This window comes from Pseudopodoces humilis, chromosome 12 (genome assembly GCF_049639895.1).
Source record: "Pseudopodoces humilis isolate 2021_Gansu_Grassland_sample_001 chromosome 12, ASM4963989v1, whole genome shotgun sequence".
Taxonomy (NCBI): domain Eukaryota; kingdom Metazoa; phylum Chordata; class Aves; order Passeriformes; family Paridae; genus Pseudopodoces; species Pseudopodoces humilis.
The window spans coordinates 11892275-11912188 of record NC_142211.1 but is presented as its reverse complement, the minus strand read 5'-3'; the positions used below and the strand labels follow the sequence as shown (position 1 = coordinate 11912188).

Below are 19914 nucleotides of genomic sequence, written 5' to 3'. Positions count from 1 at the left end.
TACAGTCTTATTTTTAGTCATTGTGTTTGTAATCATCCTGCTGACATTCCCCATTAAATGAAAACTTTCTGCTTGCTCTCCTGCAGCACAGTACTCAATATGTCACACACATGCCTCACATCACAACCTTAACAACTGTTCAGAGGCATTGAGGATAGGAAACATTAGTGGTTCCTAATCTCACATCACCAATGCTTTCAATTAAATCCATATTTAAGTTACAGTCAGCTGTCCAGTCTCATGTGCTAACAAGTGTCCTGGAGACAAGTATCTCCAGGTGCTAAGAAGTGTCCTGGGTGAGTAAAGGCTTGTCACCAGTTAGTAAGAAAGGATGGGCACAAAGGTTTATATAAAATTTTTGTGAGCAGTCCCTCTAGTACAGAAAAGTGTCAAGAAGAGAATCTGGGTTAGCCAGACTCAGGCCATTAAAACCTATGCTTGTGTCTCACAACCATATGGGCAGGAGAGCTCTTCGTCGTGATGCTTGCACAGGTGGAGCAGATGAAAGGTGAGGTCCAGCAAACCAAGAAGTGATAATTTGGGTCTCATTACCCTAACTGCTGCCTTGTCAGGCAGGCTGTAGAAATTCAGTGATCTTTGAGACCTTTGAACCACTATCAAATTTGGTTGAAATTGATTAGAGCTTCAAAAGTTACTATTCAGAAATTGACACAATGATTACATCTGTCAAATTTTATCAGGAAACCAAGTGTGTTCAAGAAAAAGAAGATTAAATATGGAAAACAAGAACCAGAAAGGAAGGTTGAGAGAACAGGAAAAAGCAGGAAAAGATGAAGGCCATGGATCCATAACTAAGAAAAACCAACATAGGTTGTTTTTTTTTTATTAACATGACCAGAATTAAATCTCAATAAGAACTTTCTGCAGTGGAAGAGAAAAAAAAAACTACAAATCAGAGTATGCATGTGAGCCTCTGCTATTAGTGGGGACATAAAAAAGCTTTAGATAATCATCCTCCAGGGTAGGTTCCTCCTTAGGCTACATACAGGATCCTTTACCACTGGGACCTACTCACAGCATATATAGAAATCGAAGCAGGTACCTGTCCTGGTTCTGACTAAGATCAGCAGGAGGGGGCATGGCCAAGACGTATTATTCATTACCACTTTACATCATCTTTAGAGGTAGGCAAAAGGGACTGTCTCAACTTCTGAGAAGGGTGTCCCTTTCAAATGGAACAAAGCATAGTGGGGTGGGGAACCCGTCAGCCACTGTCCATTGTCTCAGGGTCTATGGCGAACATTTTTGCATGTGAATCATTCAATTTTTGCATACTTTAATTATTAACATTGTTGCTGTTATTTTATAGTTTTTTATCTATTTTTTTTCCCAGTAAATTGTTCATATCTCAACTGGTGACCTTTGCCTTTTGTGCCTCTAATTCTCCTCTTCTGCCACCTGCAGGGGGAAGGGGGGAGAAGAGGGGGAAGAGGGGAGAGGAAGCAAACGTCAGTGTGGTTTGGAAAGTCTTGGTGTAAGAACTTAATTGGGGAGTACCATTCCTACACCATGACAGCATTATTTGGTGCCCAATGTGCAGCACAAAGGGTTGAGATAACAACAGATCTGACCAGAGAAGGTTGGAAACTAATTTGATCTAGCCATTTGTTGAATTATGGAGCCACTGGCCACAATGTTGCTTGGTCTGTTCATGTGGGTGTGGTGCTTAACCCTGTGTATTTTCCCATATATGCTCCTTGTGGTGCACTTTTTCAGAGCAGGGAGAGGGATCAGGATTGCTTTGTTGCTATACCGTAGGATATCAGTTTGTGACATGATAACATCAAGTGCAACGAGGGTCATTTAGGATGTGTATTCAGTGTTGCTCTCCTGCCCTGGCCTTGGGTGCTACCTTTGTGAGTCTATTAATAATTGAACCCAGTCTCTGGGGGGAACAGGGGAGGATGATTTTCCCCAGCCTTTAACCCCCTTTTCCTCCTTCAGGCCTGTTACAGCAGCTTTTGGGAATTTTGAATTCCCTTTGGATGTTAAGGAAGGCATGTTCTTGTTGCTACGTGTGCCATGTCTCCTCAGTGCAGTCCACACCATATTTAGAGTTAAGAAAGAGGTTTCTAGGGAGGTTATTAAAAGATCTGCCCTGAGGGCAGACTTTTTTTGGAAATTCTCTGCTTCAATGTTTTGGAAGTTCAGCCCTGAACAACTACAGGATCCTGACAAAGTGACAGAGTATTTTGCAAAGAGAATGCTGAGGCAACTCTAGAGAAGAGCAACTTATTACAATGTACTAGGCCCTGGCTACTATTTATTGAACACTGCTTGTCACTAGATAGCACCCTCAGAGTGAGGAGGAGGAAAGCAGACCAACAGGCACTGTGTCCACTCAAACTGTAGCTGAACCAGAGGAACAACACATATCAATGGAAATTGCCCCTATACAGAACAAATCCAGGACTAAATCAGTTTGCATAGTGAGGGATGAAGAGGAAGCAGGGCCCTCAGAAAAGAAGGAAGAGGTATGGCCAGAGATTATCACCTGATCCCTATCCCCAGGTGACCTGCGAGATATGTGAAAAGATTTCAGCCTCCAGTTGGGTGAGCCCCTACTGACCTGGCTGCTCCAGTGTTGGGATATTGTAGCCCACTATGAAACTAGATGGTATTGAAGCAACTGGGATCTCTGTCCCAGGATGTTTGCATCAACAAGGGGATTGAGAAGATGACAAGAGCTCTCATCCTCTAGAGGTGACTCCTGTCAAGTGTGAAAGTTATTCTCTCAAGGATGATCTAAGTGTGCCCAAGCAGGTGGGAAACCATGCAGAAAACTATCCAGTAACTGAGAGGATTAGCTGTGATGGAGATAATCTATAGGGGTTTGAAGAATGAACAGTCTCCTGTAAATCCAGACGAGGTCCAGTGTACACAATCCATGTGGCGCAAGTTTGTATGAAGCGCACCATCATCATATGCAAATTCATTGGCATTGATGTCAATGAAAGAAGGAAAACTAAACAGTGCTTGGGATGACTACCTGACTCCAGCAATACGAAGATCATCTTTTTCCTCCCTACTGACCTGAACCTTACCTGTGGAAAGACTGTCCAAGACTGTGGAAAGATTTGAAAGACTCAAGCAAGTTAAAGAAGAAATGTCCCATGCCACACCAGTATAGACCACAGTCTCTGCTATTGGGAGCAAGCACCCCACTATGTGAGGGAGTCAGTCTACACCACAAGGTAACCTGTGGTTTAACCTCTGTGACCACAAAGAGGACATGGGGAAGTAGGATGGAAAACCCACCTCTGCCCTAGAAGCACAGGTACATCAGCTGAGAGGAAGAACAACCACCACAGGAAAATCTTGCAGGATAAATGCAGCTCTAGTTTCCAGTGGGCAAGCCCTCAGACCAAACAAAGGGTTGATGTCACTTCTGATCCTCTTGAAGGTGTTAGCGTTCAGGAACACATAATCATGGAATGATTATATGAAGGTGCTTTATTGAAGAGCTCTGGGTGTCAGGGGTACACATACCCAAATCTGACCCGCCTTGGTTTGGAGCTGAACATGTTTTTATACTCTATCATTATATAACTTACATATTAATTATTAAACTGACATTGTTTAATTGTAAGCATTGTTTTTACCCAAGCATGAATTTCTCATGATCCCCTCTCAACCCCCTAACATTGTTTCTCATGTTCTTTAAACAATAATTATATCTAATCACATCTAACAATTGTATCATTTATCATATACTGATTACACAGGTGCAGTTTCACATGATCTTTAGCAAGCACAAGGCCTAACATTTCCCAGGGCCTACTTTTCCCAGGGCTTTCCAAGCTTAACTTTCTTTCTAAGTCTCCAAATTTTCTATGATTTTAAAACCTTTTACTATCATTCCCCTCTTATTATATATATATATATTATATATTATATTGTATAATATTATATATTATAATTATTATTATTATATATATATATAAAATATATATTAAATATAAAATTATCTGAGTTCTGAGTATGATGCAAATGCTATGGAACAATGAGTAGAGATTGTATTGGGTTCTGCTGAGCTGGAGTTCACTTCCCCCAGCAGCCTTCACAGGGCTGTGCTTTGCATTAGGAGCTGTAAAGGTGTTGTTATCACACCAGTGTTTTGGCTACTGCTGAGCAGCATTGGCACAGCATCAGCACTGTCTCTCAACATTCCCTCCCCCACCAAGGGGCTGGGGTTGGGCAAGATCCTGGGAAGGGACACAACTAGACCAGCTGACCCAAACTGACCAAAGGGTATTTCATACCATATGACATCAGCTCAGATATAAAAGCTAAGGGAGAGAGGAGAAACTGGGGAGCATTTATTATTCTACAACATTTACCTTCCAGAGCAACCATTACACATGCTGAAGCTGTTTCCTGGGAAGTATCTGGATATTGCTCACTAATGGGAAATAAAGAATAAACCTTTTTTTCCCTTTGCTTATGCATGCACACTTTCACTTCTTTTGCTTTAGTAAACTGCCTTATCTCAACCTACTCGTTTTCCATCTTATTTTCTCTCCCCTGTCTCACTGGGGAGTGATAGAGCAGCTTGGTGGGTACCTGGCTTCCAGCCAAGGTCAACCCACCAAACTACTACAGGCAGCATCTTTAAGGGTAGCCCAGTGATGAAGTCTTCTTGCTCCAGCTACAGGAGGCATTGCGCTTGCAGGCTCTTGTCCTACTAAGGGATTTCCCCCTGACATCTGCTGGGAAATGAGCATGGAGAGCTGTAGACAATCCAGGAGACTCCTGGAATGCATGGAGGATAACTTCTTGAACCAAGTAATAGACAGCCCTGCCAGAGGGGATACAATACTGGATCTGATAGTCACCAATGTAAGCAAAGTAATTGGGGATGTCACGACTGGAGGCAGCTTGGGCTGCAGTGATCATGCACTGGTGGAGTTTGCAGTCCTGAGGGACAAGGGTCACATAAGGAGGAAAGTTAGGCCCCTGAACTTTAGGAAAGCAAACTTCCAGCTCTTCAAGGAGAAAGTCAATAGGATCCCCTGGGAGACTGCTCTCAGAGACAAGGGAGTGGAACAGAGCTAGCGGATTTTTAAGGCTGTCTTCCACAGAGTAAAAGACAAGTGAACCCCAGGGACAAGAAATCAGGCAAGGAAAGCAAGATGCCAGCATGGCTGAGTAGGGACCTGGTTGTCAAACTAAAGAGCAATAAGTAAATGCGCAGGCAGTGGAAGAGACAGGTACAATCAGAAGAGTCTAGGGATGCAGTCCAGTTGTGAAGGGATGTAGTGAGGAAGGCCAAGGCAAACTTGGAGCTGAACTTGGAAAGGGACACAAAGAATTACAAGGAAGGGCTTCTACAGGTACATCAGCCAGAAAAGGAAAGCCAAAGATTTACTCTCCCCCCCAATAAACAAGGCCAGCAAACTGATAACTACAGACAAGGAGAAGGCTGACATACTCAATAATTTTTGCCTCTGTCTTCAATGGCAACCTCTCTTCCCACACCTCTCGAGTGGGTGGACAGAAGAATGGAGACTGGGGAAGCAATGTCCCTCCCATTGTAAGAGAAGATCAGGTTCATGACCATCTGAGGAACCTGAACATACATAAGTCTATGGGACACAATGAAATGCATCCCAGAGTCCTGAGGAAACTGGCTGATGTACTTGCCAAGCCACACTCCATGAAAAATCATGGCTTCCCTTCTGTGCCTGGGAAGATCATGGAACAGATCCTCCTAGAAGCTCTGCTAAGACACATGGAGGATGGGGAAGTGATTCGGGACAGCCAGCACAGCTTCACCAAGGTCAAAACCTGCCTCACCAACCTGTGGCCTTTACAACGGAGTGACTACATCAGTGGACAAGGGAAGGGTTACGGATGTCATTTATCTGGACTTCTGTAAAGCCTTTGACATGGTCACCCACAACATCCTTCTCACTAAATTGGAGAGAGACATGGATTTGATGGATGGACTGTTTGGTGAATGAGGAATTTGTTAGACAGTCACATCCAGAGGGTAGTGATCAATGGCTCAGAGTCCAAATGGACATCATTGACAAGTGGTGTCCCTCAGGGGTCCATACTAGGACCAGTGCTATTCAACACCTTCATCAATGACAGACAGTGAGATCAAGTGCAAGTCTGCAGATGACACCAAGCTGATAGGTGCAATTGACACACCTGAAGGATGGGATGCCATCCAGAGGGATCTGGACAAGCTCGAGAAGTGGGCTCATGGGAACCTCATGAGGTTCAACAAGGCCAAGTACAAGGTACTGAGCCTGGGTTGGGGCAACCTCCAATATCAATACAGTCAGAGTGGTTAATGGATTGAGAGCAGCACTGAGAAGGACTTGGGGGTGCTGGTGGATGAGAGGCTGGACATGAGCTGGCAATATGCACTGGAGGCCCAGAAAGACAATCGTATCCTGGGCTGCATTCAAAGCAGCATGACCAACCGGTCAATGGAGGGGATTTTTCCCCTCTGCTATTGAGACCCCTCCTGGAGTACTGCATACAGTTCTGGGGCCCCTAACACAGGAAGGACGTGGATCTATTGGAGCAAGTCCAGATGAGCCCACCAAGTTGATTAGAGGGATAGAGCACCTCTCCTATGTGGAAAGGCTGAGGGAGTTGGGGTTGTTTAACCTGGGAAGAAAAAGCTTCATAGTGACCTTATTGCAGTTTTCAAGTACCTAAAGGGGCTACAAGAAACTGGGAAAGGACTTTTTACAAGGGCATGGAGTGATAGGATAAGGAGGAATGACTTCAGACTGAAAGAGGGTAAGTTTACATTGGATATTAGGAAGAAATTCTTTACTATGAGGGTGGTGAGGCCCTGGCACAGGTTGCCCAGAGAAACTATGGCTGCCCCATCCCTGTGTTATAAATGACAATATAGTATTGGCTTTTGCATATCATTATTAATCACACAGATGTTGATATGGTACAATTTATATTTTCCTTTAACTGCTTTTTAGTATATTATAAACCGTGAGTTTATGTATGTACCGTATAGCTTATATAAATAGTAATTTGATAAATATATCTTAGGCCGTAGCATAATATTAAAATAGAGACTATGTGATGTTAAAATGCTTTTATGTAACTAACTCAGAGAATGGTGTAAGATAATTAGGTAGTTCCTTGCATTTGTAGACTATCTGAGTGATAACAGTAACAAAAACCAGAACCCAATTTACTGACTCCTCGTTATCAGTGAGTGTAAAAACAACAGGACAGAACCACAAGAAGAAATAAAATATATTGGTTTAATCTACAAGATGGCATGAAGGCAAGTCAAAGGTTAAAACCAAGCAAAAGAACATCTAAACTCAAAGGAATGTTTGAATATATATAAACTCTTATGAATATGCATGTACCCCCCAGTAACGTAACAGTATATAAAGAACATTGTTTTAAGCTAAGGGCGTGCTTTTGGCAGATAGCCAAGCACCCCAGCACTGGATTTTGTCCCTTTTATCCCTTATTAAACTTTTAAAAAATTTAAATAGTGAACTTTGTTTTTCACACCTAGAAGTATTCAACATCAGGATAGATAGGGCTTTGAGCAACCTGGTCTAGTGAAAGGTATCCTTGCCCATGTGGGGGAGGTTGGAATTGGATGATCTTTAAGGTCCCTTCCAACCCAAACCTTTCTATGATTCTATGCACTTACAGTGTCTGGTTAAAGAAAAAAGAAAAAAAAAGACAATATAATTCTTACTGTGTTCTTAATTTCTACTCTCTTCACTCATTTCTACCATTGTTTTTTGAAATAGCAGTCTTACAACTACATCTATAATACCAGTTTTGAAGCAGTATTGAATGAGTATAAAGAAATGCAAGCAATGCACAAAGCTATGTTACTTTTTCTACACAGATTGTTGTTGTGTAGATGAAAAATCAGGTAAAATTTCTTCATAATTAATGCAGCCTTAAACAACAGAATAGACATTACAAGCACTACCAGTCCCCATAGCAATTATTTTATCTCATTCTATTTCAAATGCAGCATTTTATGTGATGCCTAAGGATTTTTCCTTTTTATATATCTGTAGCTTTATAGATTTTAATATATAGTTGTATAATTTCTAACTCTTTAGCACAGTAGCTGCACTTTCCCACATATTATGCTAGCTTCTTGGAATTCTGTTAAGTCTTGTTTTTTAAGCTAGCAAGGACACTGTTTTCCACTAGAACTTAAAAGACATAACAAGAAAGCCCCTGGAATAACTCCAGTGGGGCAGAACCTGGGGGGAAATTACCTAACCAACCGCTCTTCTAATTGGATAATATTTGCTAGATATACTAATTACCTGATCTTATAAAATTGTACTAATCTAATTCCAGGTGCATTTTTCTTCATATTGTGTGCTGGAAAGCTTTCAAGTAAAGGCTTGCTTTTATATCATCATTTTAACACTGTTTGGAAAAGTTCTGTGTTCTTTCCAGGCAACATATGCTAAAACAAGAAATGTTAAAAACAAAAAAATTAAATTAAAAGTAATTATTAATTCAGTTTTGAAAATCCACATAAACCTAAGGAATTTGAGTATGTAAAAATATAATTTAATGAGGAATTTCATTGTCATTTTTACTTGATTTGTAAGTTTTCAATATTCTAGGCATTTATATTAATGTAGGTTTGTGAAATATATCAGAATTGTCTTTGAATCAGAGAGGATCTCTGATTACAGTCTAAATAGCTAAAGATGTTAAATAATTTCCTTAAAACATGACCAATAATGCAACTACTAAAGAACAAATTTTTCAAAGTTTTTAAAGGGTTTGGTTTCTTTCTTCCCCAAAGGTAAAAGAAATGTAAATAGTGGGGAAAATTTAATTTTAAATAATTAAATTTACCTTAAATTCACAGGTCATTTAAGAACTTTAAGGCTATTTTAATAAAAACCTGTTGCAAATACCTTTACCATCTCTACTAAACAAATTTGCTGGCATTTCACACAACATCTTTGTGTTAAAATAATAGTGCAACCACTACATGAAACTTAAACCTATGAAGAGTTGAAACCACATTGACAAATTAAATAATCGATACACAAGGGAACAGTAGTCCTATATAACAGTTGTTATATATTAGCATGATGCAGAATTTGGGCTTTTTAACCTGCTATTGATTCTACAGTCTTCACCTCAGGGCTAAATTTACTGACCAGCAGCATTACATTATACTTTCTGCCCTTTGTCAGATTTTATGTAGAAATTCTCCTTTGGTGCAATGTTCAGATGCCTTGAGTCTCTCTCATACTTCTCATTCTCCTTCTATCTGCCTCTTGTAGACCATTTATTTTGTAATTCAGTTGTAAGCCATATGCAAAAAAGACTTATGCTTTTTTACACTTGCATAATGTGTTAAAGCTTTTATTCAGATGTGGAGCTTCTGGGTACTACTGCAATTTAAATATTAACTAAAAAAATATTATACTCAATTACAAAAAGGTTTGGACTATTTTCTGCATGACATGGCAGCCAATCTTTTTCTTTAAGTTCTTGGAGGCTTTACTTTTCTGTTCTTTAATTATTTTAAATCATCTTCAATAATAATTTTGAGAATTTGACAATGCACTAGATTAAAAAATTACACCACTCCATTAAAAATTTCTTTTGTAAAACTTGGTCTTACCATCTGTGCTGGTTTTGCGTTGATTGGCATTTGGGGAAGAAGTAAGAAACCACCCACAGAAGTGATTTCTTTGAGAAAAGCTACTGGGAGCTTCCTCTATGCCTGGGAAAAGCCAATAGCTGGCTAGTTCTGAGAACTGACAACATATTGCACCATTTAGAAATTAGATCTGCCTCCATAAGATCCACATTCTAAAAACAACAAGCCCGGGAAATCTCTCTTTTTGCTTCCAGCCTCGAAAGGTAACTGACCTCTAGTGGGGCCAGTCCCGCTCCCCCTGCGGCCTGGGAGGGGAGCTGGGCTGGACCCGAGTGGCTCCCAGGTGGGGGATGGAGACTGCAGGGTTGCAGCCCCAGGCTGGGCCAGGCCACGGCTTCTGACATCTTGCCAACACTAAGCCGCCCCACCCCCCCGGGCTCACACAGACGGATCCAGGCCGAGCCAGGACTTCCCATCCCCCCAGAGGGAGGGGCACAGCATGGCTTGAAATCCAACACTGGCTGCTGTGGCTACTGGGTGAGATATTAACCCTTTCACTAGACAGATGAGACCTGCAGACCTTGATCCTCTCTCCAGGAAGAGGAGTGATGACACGTAAAAAAAACCCATGAAAACACCAAGGTCAGTAAAGAAGGAGTCAAGCCTCAGATAGAAGGAGAATGAAGAGATGCCCTAATGGGGCTGAAAGCTCTCATGATAGGACCATGGAGATAGACAATGATACATTGAAATATCTCTTTTAATTCATGAGAGAGTATGGGGGGATGAAGTATTCAAACTGTAGATGTGAGCAGAGGCATCCATAATGAAGCCAAGCAGATGTTAAAGTAGCTGTGATCCCATGAGAAGCTTGAACAGAGAGAGAGATGAGGGTGATGAAGATTCTTTTCCCCCAGGGAGAGAAGAAGAAAACCTCTGTTCCCAGAAATGATCACAGAGACAGACAAAGTGAACCTTTGCCTTTGAACAACTCATCCTTAAAATAATACCCCATGAGTACATTGCCTATGGACACACTTGTAGTAGGGCTGTGCAAATGGGAAGGATTTCACAATTGCAGAACTTAACCCAGGCAGCTGCTATTTGTGGAAATGAAAAGCCACTAGAGAACTGTTTTCTTGTGGAGAAGTCTCCATTGCATGGCAAGAGAAAACTCCTCTCCCTACAAGAACTGATGAAAGACTATTGTATAGTTAGTAACTGATTTAACAACCCAGGTTTTGTCTCTACATTGTCAGTTAGGAAAGGAAAGAAGTTAGGCAGGGGGAGGAAAAGTGTTCTAGAAGTTTCATTCTGATGCTTCTTATTCTCGTAGTCCTGTTAATAAAGTTTCTTTATACCTTTTAAGTTTTGAGCCTGTTTTGCCCTTCTCCTGATCCATATCTCACAGCAAGATATGAGTAAGTGCACTGGTAATTTTAACCAGCGCTAAACCCACCACACCATCATAGCATACCAATACAAATAATATCAGTTTTAGGAGACTCCCTTCTGAAGGGAACAGAAGATACCATATGCAGATCAGACCCACTCCTTAAGAAAGTTTGCTGCCTCTCAGGTTAAAGATGTGAAAAGAAAGCTCCCTACCCAGTACAACCCTCAGATTATTATCCAGTATTGATTTTTCAGGTAGGCAACAATGAGGTTGCAACAAGAAGTCTGAGGGCATTGCGATGAGTGGTTAAGGGATCAGGGGCACAAGTAGTGTTCTCTATCCTTCCAGTCACAAGGAATGATGAAGGAAGAATCAGGAAGAGCCAGCAACTCGATACCTGGCACCAAGTGTGGTGTCACTGGCAGAACTTTGGGGTTCTTGATCATGGGTCAGTCTATACAACACCAGGCCTGCTGGGTTCACCTGTCTCAAAGGGAGAAAAGTATCTTTGCACAGGAGTTGGCAGGGCTCATTGAAAGAGCTTTAAACTATATTTGAAGGAGAAAAGGGATAAAACCAAGTTTGCTACAGATAAGCTGGGGGAAGGGGTGGGGGAAAGGCATGTGACTGAGGGGTGTGCTAGCAAGGTCCTTTGCTCTGCCATCTCACTGGAGGTAGGAAATGGAAATCCATGTGGCAACAAAGACATAGGGGTTATTGATTTATCAGAAACTATGGAAGTGCCTGAAAAGAATCACAAAGGAATGAGGGCTTCTCCCCCTAAAAAAATGGCTAGATCAATAGCCCAGCTGAAGTGCATCTACACCAATGCATGTAGCATGGACAACAAACAGGAGGAGCAATAAATATTGCACAGCTAGAAAACACTATGATATAGTTGTCATCATGGAGACATGGTGGGATGATTTACACAACTGGAATGCTACAATGGATGGCTATAAACTCTTCAGAAGGGACAGACAAGGCAAGAGAGGCAGCAGGGTAGCCCCTGTATGTTAGGGAGTGTTTTGACTGTCTAGAGCTTGCCGGTAGTGATGAAAGGGTCATGTGTTTATGGGTAAGGATCAGAGGGAAAGCCAACGAGGCAGATATCTTGGTGGGAGTTTGTTACAGACCACTCAACCACCATGAGGAGGCAGATGAAATATTCTGTAAGCAGCTGGGAGAAGTCTCATGATTGCTGGCCCTTGTTCTCATGGGAGATTTCAACTTACCAGATGTCTGCTGGAAATACAACACATCAAAGAGAAAACAGTCCAGGAGGTTCCTGGAGTGTTCAGAATATAACTTCTTGACACAATGAGAGCCAACTAGGGAACTGCCACCTTGAACTTCCAAAGGACAGACTTTGGCCTCTTTAAGGGCCTGGTTGACAGAGTCCCTTGGGAGGAAGCCCTGAAGGGCAAAGGAGTCCAGGAAACAGTTACTGACCTGCTATGCCACTTATACATCTATGGGGCCAGATGGAATCCACCCAAGAGTACTGAGGGAGCTGGCATAAGGGCTCACCAAGTGACCTGCAATAATTTATTAGCAGTCCTGGTTAACTGGGGAAGTCTCAGGTGACTGGAGGTGAGCAAATATGACACCCATCTACAAGGCTGGCCAAAAGGAGGATCTGGGAAACAACAAGCCTGTCAGCCTGACCTCAGTGCCAGGGAAGGTCATGGAGCAGATCATCTTGAGTGCCCAACACATATGGGACAATCAGGGGACCAGTCCCAGCCAGCATGGGTTAACAAGGTTGTCATGGGGTGACTTTGTCATGCTTGTATCCCCAATCGCCTTGTTTATGTTACATATTAAGTTCTGCACCTTTATAACTGGTTCTGAGAGCGAAGGGGGGAGAAGAAGAAGCGTGCAGTTTGTGTTCAGAAAGAGCACTCACTCCCCCGCATCCTGCTCCTGGACTGTATTGTCTGCAGCATGGACAGACAGCGAGACAGAGCGCTCTTTTGCTTTTAGTTAGTTTTTAGCTATCTGAGGCAGAGAAGTTCCCCGGAGTGTGCTTTTTCCTTGGATCTGTTCAAACCTGCTCTGGACTGAAAACCCAGACAAACCCCAGGAGCTCATGTCTGTGGCCCACCGGGGCCTGGGTCTCTGCACTTGCCAGCGCTGGAGGGGCTGATAAGAGACTGAATGAGCCGAGTTATACCACATGAAAAGGACTTTTTCTGGATTTGCTATCTCATCGAACAGTGACAGGTTTTACTGTTTAATGTTATTCCATTTCTGTTAAACAAACAGGTTTTTTCCCACTTTTCTCCAAGGAAATCTTTTCCTGAACCAGTTGCCGAAGAACATGGCAGGGGTTCACATTTTTTTAAACACTTGCTAGAAGCCTCCTTCTCTGCCCACGTCATGGTCCCACATGACATCAAGAATATTATGAACTGCCTTCTCTCCCCAGCAGAGTACATGCTGTGGGAGAGGCAGTGGAAAAAACATTTAAAGCAAATAGCAGATGTTTATGCTAAAGATGCTAACAGACCTAATTTTACTTTAGAACAACTAGCAGGAGAAGGAGATTTCCAAAAGCCCCGAGATCAGGCCCGGGATCTGCCTGAAGCAGCCTTATGGGATATAGCTAATGCTGCTAAGATATCTCTTTTTACCACCCCTGATGATAAAGTGCCAACGCAGTGCTTCACCAATATTAAGCAAGGGGCAACTGAGTCTTTTATTAAGCATATTGATAAGTTAAAAGTAGCCATTGAAAAGCAGATAGAGAGCCCTCAGGCACAAAAGGAATTATTAGTAAAAATAGCAATGGCCAATGCTAATCCGGAGTGAGAAGCAGTTTTGCGAGCCCTCCCTCTGGACCCAGAACCAACCATAGATCAGATGGTTGAAGCCTGCACCGAACACTCCTCTGCCTCAAGTGAGAATACAGTGGCACTTGCAGTGGCTAAAGGAGTGGCAGAGGGGATATCTGGAGCTTATGCCACAGACCCCAACACAAATCGCTGTTTTAATTGTGGCGAGCCTGGACATTTTTTCAAAGACTGTCCGGAGAGACATTCTATACAACCGCCAGCCCACTAATGGTTACCCAGACAGAATTGGCACTCGGGAAACTTCAAGCAGAGCACGGGACGGCCCTGTGCTTCGACATCAAATCAAATGCTGCACCACTCCACCCCTCCTGCCAAACCCACCATCCTGCGTCCACGGGGACCCCGATATCAAGCCCAGCAGGTGGAGTGCTTCAGATGGGAACCCGGTGTCAACTGGTAACTAGACTCTCTTTACATATGGAGGGTGACTGTATTTACAAAATCCCCACAGGGAAACGTGGACCACCAGGCAGTCCCTCCAACATCTTAATACTTGGGGATCCAACCAACTCTCCAGGGCAAATTCATACTGTTCCTGAGGTTCAGACTATATACCCTGGAGATGAAATTTCCATCTCTCTGACCTGCATAGACCCTCCTTATTATTTAAAGGAACAGACTCCTGTGGCACAGGCCTTTTTACTTCCTAGTGACTGCCCAGATCAGGTTACCCTCAACCCCAGCGCTATGTGGACTCAGGTTGTGGGCTCCAGCAAACCCATCGTGGACTATAGCCTATTTTGCTATGGGGAAAGGATTCAGCGCCCGGGAATGCTAGACACTGGAGCAGATGTTACCATCATCGCCCGCTCCGAGTGGCCAAACAATTGGGAATTACAACCTGCGGCAGGCATGATTTCAGGAATTGGAGGGATGACAGCTTCCATGAGGAGCAAACGGAATATTGTCATCGAAGGACCTGAAGGACAAATGGCAACCATCAGGCCATTTGTGGTGAGAGCACCAATCACCCTCTGGGGAGGGGATCTCCTGTCCCAATGGGGGGCTTCTCTGCGGATTCCCAGCAGGGATTTTTAGTGGGGGTCACTGAGAAGCGCACCACGCCTACCATCCCCCAACTCACCTGGAAACAGCACCATCCAGTGTGGGTTGATCAGTGGCCCCTATCTGAGACCAAACTGCACGCACTGGAAGCCCTCGTGGAAGAGCAGCTTGCCAAGGGCCACATCACTGAGTCCAATAGCCCTTGGAACTCCCCTGTCTTTGTCCTACGCAAACCAGGCAAGGACAGGTGGAGACTCCTTCATGACCTCTGGAAGATCAACGATGTCATTGAAGACATGGGACCCCTTCAGCCTGGCATGCCCTCCCCTTCAATGCTCCCTCGGGATTGGAAGCTGGCTGTCATTGACATAAAGGACTGATTTTTCAACATACCCCTCCACCCTCGGGACGCCCCCAGATTTGCATTCTCGGTTCCCTCTCCAAACAGACAAGCACCTTTAAAAAGATACCATTGGCTAGTCCTTCCCCAAGGGATGAAAAATTCTCCTACCATCTGCCAATGGTACGTGGCCCACATTCTGTCACCTGTGAGGACCCTGTTCCCAGATGCCGTCATCCTCCACTACATGGATGACATCCTGGTTTGTGCTGCTGACGATGACTATCTGCACAGGACTTTACAAAAAACTATCCAGACAATTGAGGACGCTGGATTTGAGATACATGAAGACAAGATCCAGCACACCTCCCCTTGGACCTACCTAGGACTCCGGATCCGCGAGCAGACCATCGTGCCCCAGCAGCTGACCATCAAAGACGACCCCAAGACCCTGCAGGACTTACATCAGCTCTGCGGGTCCATCAACTGGATACGCCCTCTGCTTGGGGTAACGATGGAAGTCCTTGCACCCCTCTTCAACCTGCTCCGTGGCAGCGAGGCCCTCGACTCACCACGCTCCCTCACACCGGAGGCCCGGGAATCCATCACCAAGGTCCAGGAGGCCCTGTCTTCGCGGCAAGCCCACAGGTATGAGCCCAGCCTGCCCTTCCAACTGGTTATCCTGGGTAAGGCCCCGTGCTTACACGCGCTCATTTTTCAATGGGACATGGCATTGAAGGATCCTCTCCTTATCATCGAGTGGATCTTTACACATAACCAGCCCACTAAAACTATTACCACTCCACAGGAAATCATGGCTGAACTCGTTAAAAGAGCTAGAGTCCGTCTCCACACTCTTGCAGCCTGTGAGTTCACATGTATCTTCCTCCCATTGGCAACTGGAAGTTTGGAGCCTTTGCTCCAAACCAATGAGAGCCTTCAGTTCGCCCTCAATAGCTATTCAGGCCAAATTTCTATACATCCACCCGGCCACAGACATTTCAAAACCACATTTAATTTGGTCCCCAAATCATTACAGAGCAAAACACCGCTCCAGGCCCTGACGGTTTTCACAGATGGCTCAGGGAAATCCCACAAGTCAGTCATGACTTGGAAGGACCCCAGGACACAGAAATGGGAGTCTGATGTCCAAGTGGTCGAGGGATCACCACAGATTGCTGAATTAGCAGCCGTCGTCAGAGCTTTTGAGAAATTCCAAGAACCTTTCAATCTGGTGACTGATTCGGCTTATGTGGCTGGAATAGCTATGAGAGCAGAACATGCATTTCTAAAAGAGGTCTCTAATCCAAATTTATACAAATTGCTTTCTGAATTAGTATATCTTATCTCCCACAGAAAGCAACTATACTATGTCATGCATGTGAGGGCGCACACAGACCTCCCAGGTGCCATTGCCGAAGGAAACAGGAGGGCAGACGCCTTAGCCATGCCTGCTGGAGCAGCCAATGTCCCTGACATTTTCGCACAAGCGAAATTGTCCCACCAGTTCTTCCACCAAAATGTGCCTGCACTGATGAGAATGTTCAGACTACCTAGAGACCAGGCTAGAGCAATAGTTGCCACCTGTCCCAATTGTCAGTCATTCCAAATACCAGTCATTACCTCCGGGGTTAACCCCCGAGGACTTAACAGCTGCCAGATATGGCAAACCGATGTCACTCATGTCCCGTCCTTCGGGAGAGTCAAATACGTACATGTCTCCGTAGACAACTTCTCTGGTGCAGTGTTTGCCTCAGCCCATGCAGGAGAAAATGCCAAGCACACCATCCGACATTTTGTCCTTGCTTTTGCTACCCTGGGAGTCCCAGAACAAATTAAAACAGACAATGGACCTGCTTACACCTCTCACAAATTAAGAGACTTTTTCAATGAGTGGGGGGTGAAACACACCACAGGCATTCCTCATTCTCCTACAGGGCAATCAATAGTAGAGAGAACCCACCAAAACCTAAAAAGAGTCCTTGATCACCAGCGGGGAGGAACAGAGATCATTCCTCCCATTGAGAGGCTCTGTAAGGCTCTATATGTCATGAACTTTCTAAATTGCTCGCCTACAGAGCCTGACCCCCCTGTAATTCGGCACTTCTCTAATTCAACTCATGCCAAACTCACGGAGAAGCCGCCGGTGCTGATCAAAGATCCTGAATCACAACAGACATCAGGACCTTTCCCATTAATTACCTGGGGGAGAGGGTATGTGTGTATATCCACACCATCAGGACCTAAGTGGCTCCCAGGGAAAAATGTAAAACCTTATTTAGGCCCTACAAACCCTGCACCAGACTCAGAACTTTCAAAGTCTCCTGAGACCCACACAGGTCCAGAAAAACAGCAGCCCACTGCAGCCTGGAAACAGAGACATCGTCGGAGTCCACCGAACCGACCTGCCACCAGACCACCAACCAGACAGAGGCCAAACCGTCCTGCTACCAGGGCTGCAACGAGACGACTGCCAACGTCACGCCTGACACCGTGACAGTACACAAGTCTTCTTAACTCCCTCCCCCTTCCCCTTCTCACCCTCGTTGCCTAGCCCAAATTGCCAGCTTACACCAAAATGCACCTCTGTGCTGCTGCTGGTGGCAGGTCATGTGTCCCCAATACACAGAATAACTTTGCTTATAATAGTTTGTTTTTGTTTTTGTTTTTTTTTAAAAGAGGGGGGAGATGGGAGAGAAAAGGAAAAAAAAAGAAAATAGCCCCCCCCCCTCCAAAAATCAGAGCTAATCTTTTATGTCCTGTTGTAGAAAATGGAGAGCAAAACCATCCTTGAGTTCCTGATGTTCCTGATCATCTGGATGCTCCTGAAAACATCAGCTGTAGAGGCCTGGCTAGTAGCACAGCCCCAGGAGAACGTGTGGATCACCCTCACAAAGACGCTCCAACAAGAATGCATCTGCTTGTCCATGGGCAGCGCCGCTAACCCTCTGTCATCCTGCCTGGTAGGGATTCCTTTAAAGCCCCACGAATATCCTTTCACAGGGAAAGAACCCAACCCGGTAGACATTTGGGATGAGTGGACAAAGATCTTGCCCCATGCACCAGAGGAACCCCAGGAATTAGAGCTTTTGGGATCCTCCAAAGCTACCTATTGCATAAATTTTAATTATCACCCAGTAGCCAATACATGGCCTGCCTCAAAATACCAAAGGGCAATTAAATCAAGGAAAAATGTGACTCCCAACAGTAAAATTTACAATCAGTACAAATGGTGCAATTACACCAGCAGCACACGATCCACCTCTTCTCACTATCCCAGAGTGCTGCCCCGGGGAGTGTTCTTGATCTGTGGGGATAGAGTGTGGGCAGGAATCCCTTCCCGACTCCGGGGAAGTCCTTGCACGCTTGGACAGCTTACCATCCTCACTCCAAATTCAACTTTAATACATGATTGGCTGAAAAAGAATGAATTGGCCCGCCAAAAGAAAGATCTCACCCAATTAGATGAAAATTGCGATAGCCAAATTAAAAAAGATTGGTCCTACACAAAGAGGGTGGTGATGTCAGCATTTTTGCTGTGGGCAGCTGCTGCTAAAGCCCTTGGTGAGCCTTCTCACCTGGAGTGTTGGCTTGGTAAGCAGGCCAACCGGACCTCCTCTGTCCTGAGTGACCTCCTGACAGATGAAGAGACTGTTAGGCATGCCACGCTACAAAACCGAGCTGCCATAGACTTTCTGCTCCTGGCCCATGGACACGGCTGCTAGGAATCAGACGGTTTGTGCTGCTTTAACCTCTCCAGCCCCAGTGAAGGCATCCACGCCCGCATCCAGAGACTCCAACATGCAGTCCAAAAACTCCAGACTGAAAAAGAGGCCCAGTGGCTTGAAGACCTTTTTGTGAGCTCGGGACTCAAGAGATGGGTTGCCTCCATCCTCAAAAACATTTTTTGGGTTTTCCTAATTGTTATTATCTTCCTAAGTATGTTTTCATGTTTTAAGAAGCTATTAGCTAACTCTCTAGGAGATGCCTTTTTAATAAGTAAAGAAGGGGGAGTTGTGGGTAGGGAGGAGCCCGCTGAGCCCAAGATTCTGGCTCTCCCCTGGAGACAAGATACTTCTCTGTAAGAGAGACACAATGTATCGCTCCCAGGGGTCTTTGAGTTAGATATGTTAAACTGTTGTGTTTCATTGGCGTTCTCCCCTGCTGTCCCACCCCGATACATGTATCTCGGGCTCCCCCCGCCCCTCTCCTTCCCCATAAATACCCTGGGTTTTCCCCTGTTCGGGAGATTAGCTGTTGCTGGCACCCTTCGCCGAAGCTCTGCCTGAATAAAGGTTTGTGCTTAGCGGAACGCTGGACCAGCTTTCTCGTCTCTGCTTCCTGTGTTGCCTGCCTGCCGCCGCTGAGCTGAAATCACTCGACTGCTTGAAGCTGCTCACGTGCTTCGGCCCAGCCCTTCTCAGGGCTGTTTCTCTAGAGAAGTCGCGGTGCTCCGGGCTTTCCGTCGCCGTGGCACACCACCCCTGGAGGGATTCAAAGATGTGTAGATGTGACACTTAGGGACACAGTTTAGTGGTGGGCTTGGCAGTGTTAGGTTTACAGTTGAACTTGATGATCTTGAAAGGTCTTTTCCAACTGAAATGAATCCATGATTCTAAGAAAGTTGTTCAGCATGGTTAAGACCAACACTGAGTTTTAGTATTTCTTCAGAATTTCAAAACTGAACTTCAAA

At 44.5% G+C, this 19914-nt stretch overlaps 2 protein-coding genes across 2 annotated transcripts; both read left to right on the top strand.

The window, feature by feature from the left end:
• The first annotated feature begins 14563 nt into the window (after positions 1-14563).
• Positions 14564-14914, top strand: LOC148183377 (endogenous retrovirus group K member 6 Pro protein-like). Its single transcript, XM_088061455.1, has one exon. The coding sequence runs from the start codon at positions 14564-14566 to the stop codon at positions 14912-14914; it is 351 nt and encodes a 116-aa protein (XP_087917581.1).
• A 3108-nt stretch (positions 14915-18022) lies between these two features.
• Positions 18023-19306, top strand: LOC148183376 (uncharacterized). The gene is given in 1 exon segment (XM_088061454.1): positions 18023-19306. A coding segment is annotated over 1 exon segment (1284 nt).
• The last annotated feature ends 608 nt before the right edge of the window (positions 19307-19914 follow it).

Coding starts and splice junctions, on each gene's coding strand:
- LOC148183377 (XM_088061455.1), top strand. CDS start 14,564: ATGTGGACTCAGGTTGTGGGCTCCAGCAAACCCATCGTGGACTATAGC.